This window comes from Dermacentor variabilis, chromosome 2, assembly GCF_050947875.1.
Source record: "Dermacentor variabilis isolate Ectoservices chromosome 2, ASM5094787v1, whole genome shotgun sequence".
NCBI lineage: Eukaryota > Metazoa > Arthropoda > Arachnida > Ixodida > Ixodidae > Dermacentor > Dermacentor variabilis.
Window position 1 is genome coordinate 85,420,522 of NC_134569.1, and position 17,474 is coordinate 85,437,995.

Below are 17,474 nucleotides of genomic sequence, written 5' to 3' on the forward strand. Positions count from 1 at the left end.
CCGTTGATAAAATGCAAAAGGGAATAGCATTAAATTAGAATCTGTATGTTACCCTGGCCCTGCCTTGTCTCAAGCTCAAATTCAGGGCACGTGGTTATGGGCGTGTATGGGTGCAGTTGGGTGCGATGATTATGATTGTCTACTAACAGATTGACTGTAGGATTCAGTGTCAATAAGCACAAATGTTCAGCTGGGCTGTCTTGTCACTTGTCACCAAATTTGACTACAGTAAAACCTTGTTAAACCATACCCGCTTAAACAGTAGCTTCGTTTTAAAAGTAGTAAAGTCAAATCCCCAACTCAGCGGCCATTGAACATAATGTGTTTTGTATCCGCATAAACCATACCAGCTTATTGCATACGCATCGGTTAAAACGTAGCGGTTCCACTTTTCGTCGCGCAAACACGCCGGTGTGTCGTCTCCATCAGGCGGCCCGGCAGAACAACAAGCCTCAGAGATCGGAACTACGGCCTCCAAGTGCCCTGTGCGTCTGTGCGTGAAGCCACATCAACATCATTTCGACGCCATGCCGGAGAGCGTTGTGGCGTCATTATGGTGACAAGAAGGCACCATAGCGTCGTGCTAGCGAGGACTTGCGTCATGCCGAAGCTCGGATAAAAAAGACACCGGGTGCTCAGCATAAAGAAAAATGAGAGATCGTCCGTGCTAGCGAATGTGACACGAAGAAGTCGGCGCTGGCACGCGACAGGGATCTGCTGTTGACTACGGTATGTGGCATTTGGAAAGAGATGTCGGCTACGAGGTTTGACTTTTCGCCATCGTTGCCTCTGTTGTCGCCGAAGTGTCGACTAGCGACAGTGATGAGGATGACACGGAAAGCGACAGCACGGGCGATTCAGGCCCGACAGTGGCAGAAGCTACGCGTTATGTCAGCCTAATGAATGCAATCGTCGCGACGAGAACAGGGGTGCGATAACGTAACTCTATTCCAAATGAAAAGTATTCCAAACTCCAGCACCCGGCAATGAAAAAGGCGCCCCAGGAGTTCTGCAGCACTACTGCGCGCGTGCACGGAGAATACGTAATGCCAACGAGGAATCTGCCATGCGAGTTGTTTGCCGAGAAGAGGGGATTGGACGAAAAGCTAGCATGCAGCTTCAGTAAGTTAGAGGCCGCTGTCATTGTGCTAGGCCGCCGTGGCATCAAACGAAAATAGCACTTTTGCCGCGCGAAGTGAATAAATACTGCATGTTTCTTTCCCCTTTCATCGTACTCCCTCCGAGTTCCGTTTTCAACAGGTAAGTGGGCGATCTCATGCTATTTCGGTTAAACATTACTACCGTTTAGTACATACTTTTTCCGAGCTCAGACCAACTACGGTTTAACGAGGTTTCACTGTACAGGTGTGACCGATTTGGGGCTCATACCGCAGCAAAAGCTCTGGAGATTTCAGCACAAACCTGCATGGCTGAGGTGCATGCATGGAGGCCATGTTCTGAAATGTTTCTGTGGAACATGTACAGGTTGTGCAGGAAAAGCGAAGAATAGAACGTGATCGCAGTCTCAGCCCTGCATGCGTGCGCCGGCGGGTAGAGGCCCTGCAGCTGGACGGCTGTCAGGTGGAGCTCCTGGGTCTGGACTTTACACTGCCCGGTGGGGGCCAGCTGGAACTGCGGAGAGGCGGAGCCCAGATGGGAGTCACTGTGCACAACCTGGACCAGTACCTGGCCCTGGCCGTTCACTGGGCTGCCCTGGAGGGTGTGCGCCGACAGATGGAGGCCTTCCGTGAGGGCTTTGAGGCAGTCTTCCCCCTGGCCCAGCTCACTCTCTTCTACGCTGACGAGGTAAGTCAGCTTATCTGTAAACCTTTGTTTCTTTGCTGAAGGGATCCAGCACATTCTGCAGTTACATGAATACTTCTGTAGAGCTATAGAGTGCAGAGAAAGGTTAGGAAGTTTCAAAATCTGTTTCGTCAACGATACACTTGAAAAGCAGGAATAATTTGACAGAATGAGATGCGCACTACGGTTTCATACTAATTCTAATTTATTATTAAGAAATTCTTTTCTGGGACCCCACAAAGCGCATACATATTCAAGCTTAGACCATACAAGTGTTTTGTATAATGTTAATTTAAGAGAAGATGGTGCTCTTGAACAGTTGTGGCATAAGAAACCTAACGTGCAATGAGCATTGTTAACCACGTAGTTAACATGGGTTTGCCAAGAAAGGTTAGGTCAGGTGAACATCTAAATACTTATACGTGGTTACGTCGTCTAGTACAGAGCCATCCATGTGATAAAGAGGAGGGTTACAAGTACAAGCTTTTCAGGAGGTTCTCATTATTTTACACTTTTTAACATTCAAATGCATTTGCCATGCATTGCACCAGTTAGTTATAGCATCAAAGTCAGATTGCAGTGCTGCAAGTTTAGTGTCAGATGATATTATGCGATAAATTACACAGTCATCAGCGTATAGCTTGATGGATGATTGAACTATGTTAACCAGGTCATTAATATAAACTAAATATAAAAGTGGGCCGTGGACAAAACCCTGTGGCACACCGGAAGTAACTGGACAGAAACAGGAATCAAAATTGTTAGCTGTCACAAATTGCGTTCTATTAAAAATAAAATTTTCAATCCAGGCAAAAATTTTAGGATCAGTGTTTAATTTGCATAACTTTAAACAAAGTAGAGGGTGAGAGACAAGGACAAACGCTTTCTGAAAATCGAGGAATATGCAGTCGACAAAACACCCATTGTCAAGAGCAGCGAAAAGTTCATTGGTCAAGCAAATTAGTTGCGTCTCACACGAAAATGATTTACGAAAGCCATGCTGTTTCGTCGTAAAAAACGCATTAGACTCGAGGAAATTAACTAAACATGAGTAAATATGTTCTTATAGTTTGCAAGGAATGCTAGTTAATGATATGCGTCTAATTATATGGTGAATTGACGTCACCAGGCTCGAAAAGTGGTACCACCTTGCCCACCTTCCAATCACCAGATAACTGGGCAAGAGCGATGGACTATGAAAAAATTTATGTTAATATAATAGAAGAGTAGATTGCAGTGTTCTTCAAAAATTTTGTGTTGATACCGTCCGTTCCGCATGATGAAGACAATTTCAAGTTTTTCATTAAGTGCAACACACCAAAAGAATCTATAAGCACAGAATTCATCAGTGGGTAATCCATTCTACAATACGTAGATGTCACTTGGGAAACAGCTGACACTTGGGAAAAAGACATTGTGAATGTTTCATTTAACAAGGAGCAACATTGATAAAGTGGAACAGGGTGACTGTCATTATTGTTTAATGAGATTGGGCTGTCTTTAGAACCGTCAATTATGTTCGAAAATTTTTTAGGATTTTCTATAAGTAATGATGGGAGAGTTTTATTGAAAAAAACATCCTTTGTTTCACATGCTGCATTTTTAAATGCTAGAAATGTGAGATGGCACTTATTCCACAACTCAGAGTTGTTCGATCGCTTAGCTTTGCGAAACATGTGCTTTTTTTTCATTGAGAAGGCATTTTAAAAAAGTATTGAACCACACCGAACAATGTCCACAAGGATTAATACGCAATAGCAGAAATTTATTAATCGGGTACTTCACTTTATTTTTAGACAATATATTTAAACAATATATTTTAAACAAATATATCATTATTTGAAGGGAAAAAGAAAGAATCGGCCTAGTTTTTAATAAATACGATACCTTCTTGTGCTTTGTCAGATGTCGTAACGACACCCTGCCCTTCATTATCAATGATATCGCAGCTGGCCGTGACCAGTGGATTTTAAGTGGTGTAGAATGTCGTGGGAATTCACTACACGCTTGTAGCCTGCCACTTTTCTGTGATATCGCAAGTGTGCGCAAAGTATGGAAGCCTTTGGGCAATTACTTTTTCCCTAACATTTTCGCAGTCGTGATTTCGAGATATTCATAGCTCGGCACAAAAGCATTTTGAGATGAAAAGTGAAAAATACACCGAGTCAAGAAAAAATTTTGGCTTAAACCGATATTTGGAGATATGACAGTTCGAGTTAATGAGGGTGTACTGTGCGAATAAATGAACACAGTGTAGACTAGTTGTAAGATAAATTTCTAGTGTCCAGAATGCTGTAAATAGTGCCTCACCATAACCAAATTATAAGTTTTCAAAGCCTATACACATGCAAGCCTTTTCAACCAGGTAGCAGTACGTATCCAATTTATGTAGGGCACAAGGGGAGTGTTGGGTGTTGTGAATGAAGTATACTGTACTGGGGTGCTCTAGCCGTCCTGTGTGTGCAACTTCCTTACAGCTGGAGCAGCTCTTCTGTGGCAGTGGTCCCAGCCTGTGGGATGTGAAGAGCCTGATGGAGTGCTGCCGACCCGACCATGGCTACACTCACGACAGCCGTGCCATCAAATTTCTCTTTGAGATCCTCAGCAGCTACAGGCCTGAGGAACAGAGGGCATTCCTCCAATTTGTCACCGGATCTCCCAGGCTACCTGTTGGAGGTAAGAGCAATTGAAATCTGCTCATAGTGTAGCTTTAAGAAGCAAATGTGCAGCGAATGTATGCTTGCTGCATCTTTCAGTTACATTACGTACAGCAGGTTTCTCTCACTAGTATGCATTTATCAACTGCTGTCGAACTCGAACTCAGTGACAGCAAGCCAGGGGTGACTCCACCCACACTGCGTACTCTCAACGCACTTGGCAAACACTTAAGTAGTGCAAGGGAGAGGAATTCTCCATGTGCATTGCCCACGTGGTACGATGTTCAACTCGGCTAGCAAAAGATCAGGCGGCTACTCAGATGCTAAGTTCACGTGAACAGAGCTCGCTTTCTGGAGTCGAATAAGTAATTTCAATTCGTGTGAGGATAAATAGAATGAGAGAAGGAAAGTGCAACACCTCAGTGCCGTGGTGCAACAGGTTGTGTCCCTCCACATGCTACAAACAGCTTCGTAAAACTTTACGCCTAAAGTGTTGCTGCCTTGACAACAACCGGCATCCAAAAAACAACACCCAATATGGGCACGAAACAGGCAGCTGCGAGGAGACTTCAGTTCTGCAAGGTGGCCCTATCCTGCTCGGTGCACACAGCATCCGAGTTGATGGAGCCCACCGTCCCAGATGGTTTTGGAGCGCACGGTGCCAGGCCGCAGTACCAGTCAGCCCGTAGCAGCACCCGTGGCCCGCGGCCATCCGGCCCCCAGAACCACGACTTCATCAGAGTCGGATAGAAGAGTCTATTTACATAAGAAATTCGGACCACCCACGAGGCTTCCGTACTCACTTGCTTCAGGCTTGCCAATGCTCCGCAGGTGCTAAGCCTCCCTTCCCAGGATCGTACCGCGGGGAAAATAACACGCACGAGTCTCGCATCCCCACAACTGAACATGGCGTTGCTACACTGAAGCGGTCGCTGTTGATCACGCACATGAAATTTTAGAGATGAATCCTGTGGGGTCTCTCACACCCGTACTCTTGGGACAAAGGAACGACAACACAGTAGTGCAAACAATCACAAGGGCATTTATTGCACCTTTCATAGATCAGTGCCTGCTAGCCGAGTTGCTATCCACAAAACATGCTGATGGGCGCGCGACAAATCTAGAAGTCTGACTCACCGCGACCGGAAGCGAGCGAATATGTTCGCCCCATGCTGGATCCCAAGGCCTGGTCGTTCGCGTGTATGGTCACGCGAATCGTGGCGCGTTCGAGGGCGGCCACGCGAGGCGGTCTCGCAGAAGCATGGGTCGGCGCGCACGCGGGAGACGTCCCCGCCGCGCGCCGACCGGGCAAGAGGGTCGCTGCACGTGCGGCACGACCGTCCCGCTTCCTGTCTCGAACCCAACAACGACAGAGCGCCTTGTCTCCCGGCGCCCGAGTAACCCCGCAGCGGCGCGACGCTCGTGCCATCTCTCGCACCGCGCTTGTACCACTCCAACCGCCGCGGGCGAAGCCGCCCTGCAGGAGACGAGCCATGCGGGAAAACTAGATCTCAGGGGAGGCGTGAGAGTCACGCATCCCCACATCCCCCCAACCTTAAATCACTACATATTCCGGCGAAACATTTCACACAGTCTAACATCAACACGTGCTTCGTGAACAAGGTGGTACATGCAACAGTGGCCGCGCCGGGGAAATGCCCACACACCGTCCATAGCATGCAAGCCGACATTGTCCTTGGGTGCACCGCTGGCGTCCGCCAGTCACAGCGGCAGCTTTGCAGACTCGACGGCACGATGCCAGGCCAGGACTCCGGAGACGACGACGCAGTAGTCGGTACGAACAAGCGTCGCTCGCGCCGACGCGCCCTGCTGGGAAGAGCCGCCGTAGCTGTCGGTGACCGCCGGCTTTGTCTGCCGCCGAGGGTTGTGAGCTGGATGCAGGAGGCCGCCGAAGTCGCTGCGCCGAACTGGCCACAGCATCACCATCGCCTGGGATGGCTCGGTCATAGTCCGGGGCAGCAGCGCAGACGATGTGCAGGTGACAGCAAACCAGGGGTGACTCCAATCACGCTGCGTAAACTCAACACACTCGGCAAACACTAAAGTAGTGCAAGGGAGAGGAATTATGCATGCGCATCGCCCACGTGGTACGATGTTCAACTCGGCTAGCAAAAGATCGGGCAGCTACTCAGATGCTAAGTTCACGTGAACAAAGCTCGCTATCTTGAGTCGAACGAGTAATATCAATTCGTGCGAGGCTAAATAGAATGAGGGAAGCGAATTGCAACACCTCAACGCCACGGTCCACCAGGTTGTGCCTCTCCACGTGCGACAGGCAGCTTCGTAAAGCCTTAGGCCTAAATCGTCGCTACCCTGACAACAACCGGCATCCAAAAACAACACCCAAAATGAGTGCAAAACAGGCAGCCGCGAGGAGACGTTAGCTCTGTGAGGTGGTCCTACTCCGCTCGGTGCACGCAGCATCCGAGTTGACGGCCCCCACCGTCCCAGACGGTGTCGGAGCGCCCGGTGCCAGGCCGCAATACCAGTCAGCCCGTAGTGGCACCCGTGGCCCGCGGCCACCCGGCTCCCAGAGCCGCGACTTCATCAGAGTCAAAGAGATAGGAGAAGCTATTTACATGAGAAATTCGGACCACCTACGAGGCTTCCGTACTCACTCGCTTCAGGCTTGCCACTGCTCCGCGGGGGCTGAGCCTCGCTCTCCCAGGATGCAGACCACGTGGCTCTCGTACCGACGAATGCCATTAAAAAAAACACTTGCGAAAAGGCTTAGCATGTTGACATGTTCAAACACACTACAGCCACCATCACCTCGCTCAAAAAAGCACGCCGCCGACGCTAGCGATCAAAATTCCCGCTAGGCCTACGCTTCGGTTCAAACAAAGGTCTCGAACGAAGCAAACTGTTAAAACTATCGTCCGATGCCCCAAGAGCCCCACGTTGGGCGCCAGATGTGGGGTCTCTCACACCCGTACTCTTGGGACAAAGGAACGACAGTACACACTAGTGCAAACAATCACAAGGGCATTTATTGCACCTTTCATAGATCAGTGCCTGCTAGCCGAGTTGCTATCCACAAAACATGCCGATGGGCGCGCGACAAATCTAGAAGTCTGACTCACCGCGACCGGAAGCGAGCGAATATGTTCGCCCCATGCTGGATCCCAAGGCCTGGTCGTTCGCGTGTATGGTCACGCGAATCGTGGCGCGTTCGAGGGCGGCCACGCGAGGCGGTCTCGCAGAAGCATGGGTCGGCGCGCACGCGGGAGACGTCCCCGCCGCGCGCCGACCGGGCAAGAGGGTCGCTGCACGTGCGGCACGACCGTCCCGCTTCCTGTCTCGAACCCAACAACGACAGAGCGCCTTGTCTCCCGGCGCCCGAGTAACCCCGCAGCGGCGCGACGCTCGCGCCATCTCTCGCACCGCGCTTGTACCACTCCAACCGCCGCGGGCGAAGCCGCCCTGCAGGAGACGAGCCATGCGGGAAAACTAGATCTCAGGGGAGGCGTGAGAGTCACGCATCCCCACAATCCGCAAGCTGCTGCTTTCGATTCAACCATTTGACATCTGCGTCCGTGGAAGTTGGGATATATTGTCTGAATGTTTCTTCACGACAGTGGAATTTTGTTATATTTAAACTCACGTATACGCAATTCATTATATTGGGGTTCAAAATACATGTGCAAAAAGTTGTAAAACATTAAATACAGTTAAAGCTCGATCTAATGAAACCCAATTTTACGAAGTTCCCGATCTAATGAAGAAATTTCCATTTCCTGGTAGGTACCATAGGGTTCAATGTTGTCATCAAACCGAATTAATGAAGTTAACCACCAAACTCAATTTAACGAAGTATTCCTGAAGTAAAATAGTAAAAAAAAAAAACCGTGATTTCTTTCTAATTTTGATACGGACGGGTTTTTCTTCAAGCGTGAGCTCTAAAGCAATCTCATTAACCCTTTGAGGGTCAATGATGTAAATATACAGCGCCGTGAACAAGTCCAAAATGGTCTATGCCGTATATTTACGGCGGCGTCTGTACGTTCACAAAGCGCGCCAATTTCCTAACTTTTTCTTTTCTGTCACGTGCTGCCACTATGTGGGAATACCGAGAATTTCTTTTGCCCGCTTCCCTCTCTGTTTTTGTTGCATGGTTTGTTTTAGCGCCAGTTTGCTCCCGCGCGTCTATATACTACCGCTCGCGCATTGGAACACACGCGGGCGGGCGGCGGTTTGGGTTTTGTTCCGCAGGCGGTTTCGGCTTCTTGCACTTGCAAAACTGATGGCTACCTCGTTACGAATTGCTGAAAGGGTGACCGCTTGTTTGTCACCCGTTCAGTGCTCACAGGGGTGAGCAAGGACGGATGCCCGCCATGCATGCGTTTTCGTTGTTTTTCTTCTCTTTTGAGACTCGCAAAAACTAATTGCCTCTGGTTGGCGATTAGATGAAGATTAGCGGAACTTTGTCAAATGTTTTGCTTTTATGATGGGCACACAGCCACTCTGTTTTCTTGAGTGTGCGTACCTACGCAGTTCAATTACGCTATGGATGTACATATTAGTGTAAGAGCAGGAACATTTCAGTCTTATGAAATATTCTCGTGTGCGCATCTTCAAAGCCTTGTACTATGTGTATAACAACGCATCAAACTTTGAATTCTTATAAGTTTATTTCCTTTTATTGTTGTTATTCATGAATGCAGAGTACATATATACCAACGCAAAATATTTTTTCTCACTTTATGGTCACCTCAGGAAAATTACAGCCAAATTTTTTCGAAATAAGTCCCTAAGAACAATTAGAATCTGCAATAAAAGAAATCAACCCTGGGCAGTCGCATATGGCAAAAAAAAAATCTACCCTCAAAGGGTTAAAACATCTGGGTGCCCTAGTCACGGGCCTACCTGCATTTTTGAGGCTGCATGGCGTGCCCATGCAAGAAACAACGGACTTGGCAGTCATTCATCTCTTCAGTTGCTGGGGCCCACGGGAGAACCGAAAATGCATTGCATGCGTTTGTGGGCTATGAGAAGTGTTGCGCCCACTGCTAGTGAGGAGCATGGAATTGAAGAGCATGAGCTTTTTTCACTGCAACACACTAAATTCGCATTTCTATCCAGAAGTCAATGTGTGTTTTGTTTTTGTCTTTTGGTTTCACGCACAAGTAATTTGGACCGGCCTCGCGGTATTTTTACATGCAGAAGCATGGGTTAACAGCAAATACAATGGCACGGTAACTTTTGGATGTGGCTATGTTACAATTTTAGATTTTGAAGGACCGAACAATCCCTTTTTCGATTTTACAAACTTCCCGATTTAACAAAATAATTTGGGCGCTGTGGTCATCACTTCGTTAAATCGAGTTTCAACTGTACTTTGTTAAACAGTTGAACCTCGTGCAAACGAAATCACCGGGGAATGCAATGAAATTCGCTTTCGCAAGAATTTCGGTGTTGTGAAATGAGACATCACAGATAGGTAATGCGTCGCAGAATGAAACTATACTGTCAAAGTTCTGTTAGCTTACTTTTGCAAGCTTTGCTCGAGGATATAGAACCGCATTAGCGACAGTACAAAGTCTGTCGCATGCGTCGATCAGCAGTGGCAGCACTGTCGTGGAACATTATTCTCCATCAATTGCTTTCGGAGATGCGATCACTTTTGCAAGGTTTTGCATAACTCGGCACCGGACGCAAAGCAGCAGCACTCCAAGCATGCCGCAGCATTTCTCCAGCGCATGCTGTTGCCCGTAGGCGCTAACGCGTCTGGTGCCGAGCGCGAAAGTGATCGTATCTTGTATACCCGAAGGCAGTCGATGAGATTATGGCTCCTTCACACAAATCTACGTCCGGTACCAAATCCGAACATGATGCCTGTCAGGTGGCACCAAAACCAGCGTTCTTGAAGCAAGGGATGCTTATTCCAGGACGATCACTCAATCACCGCCCGATACATGCCACTTTATGCTGCGACCGCTATGCAGTACTCACTGCAGTAGGTGTGCAAAAACCGTCGTCACATGTTGGTAGCAGCATGTGTGCTGCTTCAAACGGGCAATCAACAAACAAAGATGGTGGCCATGAGGTACACACGACTGCTTCTGACGCTTGGTTGTTTTTGTAAACAAAAATGGCAGCGCCGATGCAATGTGGTAGCATTTTACACAACTTTAGTCCAATGAAATCGCATTTGAGCACATTTTGGAGCTTGCTGGCCTGGTGCAAGTAGGTAATATACGGTGTTTCATTCTGACAAATTTTGTTGATGTGGGACTGTAGTACAGCAACACTTCGTTGTCGAGGCATAAAGAGGTGCGAAATGCATTGAATCCTTGGGCGTTGGCCGAGAATATGACAATATTTAGTCGCTGCATTTTGTTATAGGGAGTTTTGACTGTATAGAGAATTTTATTATATTGAAGTTTGTTATATCAAGGTCTAGCTGTTTACTACAAGGTTAATGCTGCTGATGAAAAGTTGCACCACCAAAAACAAAGTTAATCTTTTCGCAGTCACAAGTATCATTTCCATACCTCGGGTGGCTAGCCTTCCTTCTCCTTGTGGAACAGGGATGTTCATACTGCCACAGCACTTGACCAAGGCTGATCGCAAGGAAAAGGAAAGATACAGTAAAACCTCATTAGTTCAAAGTCATTGGGACCGCAAAAAATCTTCGAATTAAGCGGGTTTTTGAATTAACTGAACGCGCAAGAAATGCAACCCAGGCAAAAAATTTCACTGCAGGAATGCTCTACCTTTATTCAGCAATCTTTGAATTACTTAAAGCAAACAGAGATGCTGGTTTGCCACATCCTGTAGTTCCGAGGCAGCTCCAAGGGCCATGTTTCCTAGTTGAACAACTACGTGCAGCATTTGAGAAGTTCCACCGTGGCACTCAACAAAACTGCAGATAACATTCAGCGATCCGATAACTTCCCAGAGAGCGGGTGCTCGAGAGGGATCGTTAGCGTCATCATCGTCGCTGTCATCGCACATGGTCCCATCAGCGGTGGCTTCACTCTCCAAGTCTGAGTAGCATGTTTGTTGATCATTTTCAAAGTTCAGATACTTAGCGAAGCCGACTGCACAGGATTCGCTATCCTCTACGCAGAGTGCATTGATGCGGTCGCAAAACTCGGCTCCTTCTTCATCAGGTGCACATAAATAGTCAGCATCGACGGTGCTTTCCTTTGAGAAGCCAGCATGTTCAAAACACTGCATGATCAAAGTGGGTTCCACTTGCTTCCATGCATACACAACAAGACATGTGGCCTGGAGGTCGATGAAGTACTTCTTGCCATTGTCGAGCAAAGGAGCAAAGGAGCAGGTTGTGGCGGTAAATCTACCTCGTGTGGTGAATGACGCCTTGGTCCATTGGCTGCGAGATCGACGTGGTATTCAAAGGAAGAAATACCATCGTGATATCTTTCAGATGTGTGATGTCACCATGTGCCGAGCAATTATCAACAACGAAGAGTACATTCCTGCCTGTGGCCATGAAATTGAGGTCAAGCTGCCGAACATAATCTTCAAATATTGCACTTGTGACCCAGGCTTTCTTGTTGTGCCGGTAGATAAGCTCATCCCTTGGCGGCAGCCGTGAATTTTTAAAGTAGCGAGGCTTCCCATTCTTTCCAACTACGAGTAGCGGCAGCTTGTGTTTACCGCACATGTTCATGCCGAACAGAACGATAATTCTTTCCTTGCCTTGCTTTCGACCCTTCACCGCAGTGTCCTTCGCTGCGAACGTTTTTGTGGGCAGCATCTTGTAAAAAAGGGCTGCCTCGTCAAGGTTCTACACCTCGTATGCACCATACTCGCTAAGCAAAGGAGCCAAAGTGTGTTTCTTCCTGTCAACAACGCTCTCGAGTGCGCTACTGCTCTCGCCACAGACGGCTACGAAGGTCAAATTATTGCACTCTGAAACGGCTGAACCATCCATTGCTACACTTGAACTCTTCGTGCCCAAGTTGTAGAGCCAAGGCATTGGCCTTCTCCAACAGTATCGTTCCATTGATGGGAAGATGGGCTGCGTTTGCTTTCTGCAGCCAGTGAAGTAAAGCTGATTCCACATCTTCGTATGTGGGAGCCCGTACTCGCGACCGCTTCGAAGAATTTGTCTTGCTGTAGGCCTTCAGTACTTTTGACTTGTTTTTCAATATTGTGAACAACGTCGAGAGGGGCACACTGTACCTTTCAGCCAACTCGGTCTTGGAACGTGTGTTCTTACCCGATTCTTGCATCTAGCAGAACTTCTGCTGCAGCGTTAAAGTCTTATACTTTGGCATCTTCGCTAACTGGCACTTCTGCACAGTTCAGAAAAAAAAGCACCACGCTAGCTGCAACACTCCCAGCCACCGCACACAAAGGAATGGCGTAGGTCGCCGTTGCGCGCACGCATGTCGGCACAGGCGCGGAGAGAGAATGGGCAAACGGCAGCCAGTGGCAGCGCCACGCAACATGCGCTGACGCCGCGACTGCGAGGAGCATGCGAAATGGGGGACGAGAGCATGTGACAAAAACCGATATACCCGCTGCATTGCAGTGAAGCATGTCTTCTCCTCTGCAGGCACTCGTTTCGGCGGTGCACGGGGCGTACCGTGGACTGATTTTTGTGCTAACAGTACTACGGGTCAGGCGCTTTGTCTATAAATAATCACGATTGCTATGTGGCATCGTTTCGCAGCTCCGAATGGCTGTCGTTTCGTCGGGTTTGCAATGAAATGGGGATCGAATTGCCGCATAGCACCCCAATTGTTCGAATTAACCGGGTTGGCCTATGCCGCCGGTTCGAATTATCTGATCAAATTTACATTGGAAAATACGGGACCGCAGGAAACCTTTGAATTATCCGGGATATTGAATTAACTGAGTTCAAATTAACGAAGTTTTACTGTAGTGAGAATCTGTACTGTATTTGCTCATGTAACTCCTACACCTTTTCCGGATTTTTTATAGGGTGCGGGCTTTACATGAGGCTGGCTTATGGCGACCGACTGAAGCCTCAATCTGCACTCTGTTACACAGAATAATGCAACCACTGTTTGTTGAAATCAATCAGCATGCGGGTATGCACATGACACTCTCTGAAACTTTTTTCTGAATTTTCGCACTCCAAAGTGGGGTTGCAGGTCTTACATGAGTAAATACAGTAGTTGGTACATGCATACAAATTTCGTCTGTGGTACATTTGCAGCTGTATCTTTAGTTTATAACTGTTCACAGGTATACAGTAATCTTGAGAGAGCACTGAATAGAAGGGAAACACATTTTGTGTTCTTATGTAGAAGGGTTTGTTATGAACTGACTGCATTGCGTATACACAACATAGGCATAGTATAGAACTTAATATTCTAGGAATGCCTACAATCTGTGTGTGTCATCGATGATTTGTAATGAAACATTGTGAAGTTCTTACAGCATTTAAACATTGCATGAGGTCGTGCGCTGCATAGGGTAAGAAAGTAAGCACAATTGTACACATTTTCATTAGTTGTATAGAAATACATACCGTATGACTGAAGCTTTGCTTCACGTGTTTTCTAATGTGAGTGTTACATCTGCATAACTTTATTGCAATAATAGTTATGTGGACACTCCTGGTCAACTTTCGGTGTCGACGTCGTCGGTGCTGTAAGCCTCTCAATTTATTTAGGTATATGTGTGCTATATGCTTATCCATGTCATATATGCAGATTATATTGCTACACTATTCACACTAAAATTGCTCATACCAGGCCTTATGTTCTTGACTAAATTAGTCCTCAGAATTTTGCAAATGGGAAGCCCCCAAACAAATGTAATGAAACACAGAATTCACAGCCCATGCTTTCTATCTTATATCTTCCCAGACTAATAAACAATAGAAGTGCAAAATAATATCGGTGTTCAAACGTGAAATATCTGTGTTCAAAACGTGATTTTACTGGCACGGCTCTTTATGGCCAGCCTTGTGGCATCTGTGCGATGTCATTACAGGCCTTACACGGCATGTGAAAGCTTTTAATGGTGCCAGAAATTGTGGCACTGCAACGTTAAACCTTGCTATCGCAGTCAATGCTTTGCACTTCTGGCAAAACTGTCAATTCCCCCCCCCCCCCCCCCCCCCGTTTATATTTAACTGGAGTCGTTACCGTTCATACATTGTAGCAACACTTCCTGCTTCAGCTAAAGCAGATGTACAAGGAGCTCTGATATGAAAGGGAACACATGATTGGCATTGAAGCAACAATTACTGCAGGAGCATCAAATCATACTCGCCTTGACACTTGGTACTACAATATGGTTGTCCTTTTCAAGAACCTGCCCAATTATAACTATCTATTTCACTCTTAAAGCAAGGACATCTGGTGGCTTGCAATGTGAACTTGGTATACCTGTTTATATTGTCCCATCCACGCAACCCTTGCGAAAATTTTGTTGCTTTGTGCACTCAGAAAAAGTTGTACCTGGCAAGACTCTCACATTCCCTTTCTGGCCAAGCAGTTGCTTGCATCATTAATAAACCTGTTCATTAATCTGCTTGCTCTGTCATCAGGCGAGACAAGCTTGCTGATTGTGCATGACTGTGCTTTCCAGGATTCAAGAGCTTGAGTCCACCGTTGACCATAGTGCGCAAGACCTTTGAACCGAACGAAAATCCTGACGACTACCTGCCCTCTGTGATGACCTGTGTCAACTACCTGAAGCTGCCAGACTACTCGGACGTTAGAGTGATGCGCGAGCGACTGCATGTGGCCTCCAGCGAGGGCCAGCACTCATTTCACCTCTCCTGAGGGGCACCTGCTCGGTGCCTGTTGCCCTGCCAGGACTTGGGACATTGGGGGGGCAACCAGGAGAGAAGAGAGAGAGAGAGCAACGGGATGTGGGGAGACACCATTGCCAACCCCTGTCTGGAAGCTGTGCTTGCTACGCTCCCCTGCACCACCATTTTTGTACTTTTATTTGAAGCCCGAGCATTCTTCATTACAGTGTCTACGTGCGCTTTGGTGTGCAGTGTTTCACTTATTCTGTATGCCCAGTGGGAAGAAAGCACCCCCCTCCTCCAAGAGCGGAGGTATAGCCACACAGGCTGTTGGGCCATTGTGGAATTGCAGACGATAATGCAGCTCATAAGAGCTGAATGAAGTTGTCGAGTCCTTACAATGCCTGTATTCTGCTACATATCTGGGAACTTTTTGTGCCTCCATCCACCCCTTTCCTTTTTGCTTGTTTTGTTCCAGTTGTTGAGCTGTTATTGTTCATACTTAGCATTTCAGTGGCCACTTGCCTTTTTTGAGCTGCAGTCACAAAAAAAATGTTGAGCTTATTCAACTTTTGTTGTTTTTTTACGTATGGGAGGCTGCTGCCTCTTGAAAGGCTTGTAAGGAATGCATATGCCACTGCACAAGTTTGCAGCAGCATTTGCTTGTGGCATGCTGCAGCTGCTTTCATTTTTGTCTGGCATCAACATTTGTGCAACTCATTTTCTCATTAGGCCCCCCCCCCTTCCCCCCCCCCATGCTGTAAAGAATGTGGCAAGTTTTTGCTTCCTCGTTACACATCATCGAGCCTTGGTATTAGTGCCTTGGTTGTCTCTCCTCTCCCCCCAGACACAATTTCAGTGGCCGAGACTGCAGATGGCCAATGCGGCTGTTGTATGTGTGCTCCATCGGCAAGCCAGCAGCAGTTGGAGATGAATGGCATGTCGTTACAGCCAGAAATAAGCAGACTGCTATGGACAGTGGCCTGTGCCTGTGCGCGTGTGTGTGTGTGTTAAACCTGCTGCTACGTGCTTTTTTTTTTTTTGATGATTGAGAGAGAGAATCTTGATGTTCCATTTAAGAAAGGAGGAGAGTCCTACACCCACTTTCTTGTCTTTTAATTAGTTCTAAGTTAATGGAGCACACAAAGGAAGCCTGTACATGAGTTGGAACAATAAAAAGACACTTGAACTGTGGTGACTTTGAACTTTTCACAGCCAGCAAGTGAGAGACTGAGCTCACACTGACAAGGAGCAATACACATTGCAACATTGCCTCTGTTGATAAAGGACACAAAATCTGTAACCCTCGAAAGTTCAGGGCTATAGTTGAACCCGTGCATGCACTAGCTCATGGCCATAAGACACCACCGTTGCAGTTTTTGTTTTTTTTAAGCGTTCATGTGAAAAATGAAATACTTCAATCAACTTGGCAAAGTTTGTCATATCGGGTAGTGCCTGGCATATTTGTGAAGCCACTGCTCGGGGCATTGGGAACAGATTGCAGTTCCACATTAAGGCAGGCATGACTGCCGTGCTAGTGCACAGGTGGCAGAGTGCCACGCTTTCCCGGCATGGAAGCCCAGAAGAGAAGACGTCATGGCCTTCGGGCAGAAGCGCTTGTAGCGCAAGCTTTCTATACTGTTGGAGCGAGCTGCAGGTAAGCATTGACAGCATCTACATCTTTTGCAGTTCGGGCTACAACGGAAGCAGGTAAGGAGAATGGGCGGGTGGGTGAATTTACTCCCCGCGCAAGTGCGTCTGCTTGCTCATTCCTTCCTGCACCCACATGACTCGGTGTCCAATGAATGTGCCGCTCAGTTCCCTTGTGCCGCATAACTACTGCTTCTTCATGGATGGTGGTTGCCAGCGGGTTTGCATCAATCTTGCTTAGTTCACGTATGGCGTCTTGTGAATCTGTTTATATGTGTAGAAGGCTGCGATGCTTGAGGCGACTATCTCTGGCTGCTTGGACAACCTCTAGAATCGCTTGTAGCTCTGCACCGGTCGTACTTAATGGTGTGCTACGAGTAGTTGTTGCCGTGTTGCTACCATCACTATACATCCAGGCAGTACCTACCTACGTGATTCTCTGAAACAGCAGCATCCATGTAAATGCATTGAGCTGTATTATCGGGAAGCTGGTCGGGCTGGGGGCCTGACCAGCTTTCCGAAACCCATGTGTGTGTGTGTGTATATATATATATATATATATATATATATATAATGTGTGTGACATTCTGATTTCGAGTGAGTCCGGCTTGACCTTATTTCAGTTACTGAGTGAATTA

At 47.3% G+C, this 17,474-nt stretch overlaps 1 protein-coding gene across 4 annotated transcripts in view; it reads left to right on the forward strand.

Annotated features, from left to right (window-relative positions):
• The window catches only part of ctrip (E3 ubiquitin-protein ligase ctrip), a 149,989-nt gene extending 133,609 nt beyond the window's left edge, over positions 1–16,380 (forward strand). For all 4 annotated transcript variants that reach the window (XM_075681177.1, XM_075681176.1, XM_075681179.1 and 1 more), the window contains exons 34-36: positions 1,486–1,806; positions 4,281–4,479; positions 15,021–16,380. In XM_075681177.1, coding sequence (XP_075537292.1) covers positions 1,486–1,806; positions 4,281–4,479; positions 15,021–15,217 — 717 coding nt within the window. In that variant the 3' untranslated portion in view covers positions 15,218–16,380. The remainder of the gene's footprint in view (positions 1–1,485; positions 1,807–4,280; positions 4,480–15,020) is intronic.
• The last annotated feature ends 1,094 nt before the right edge of the window (positions 16,381–17,474 follow it).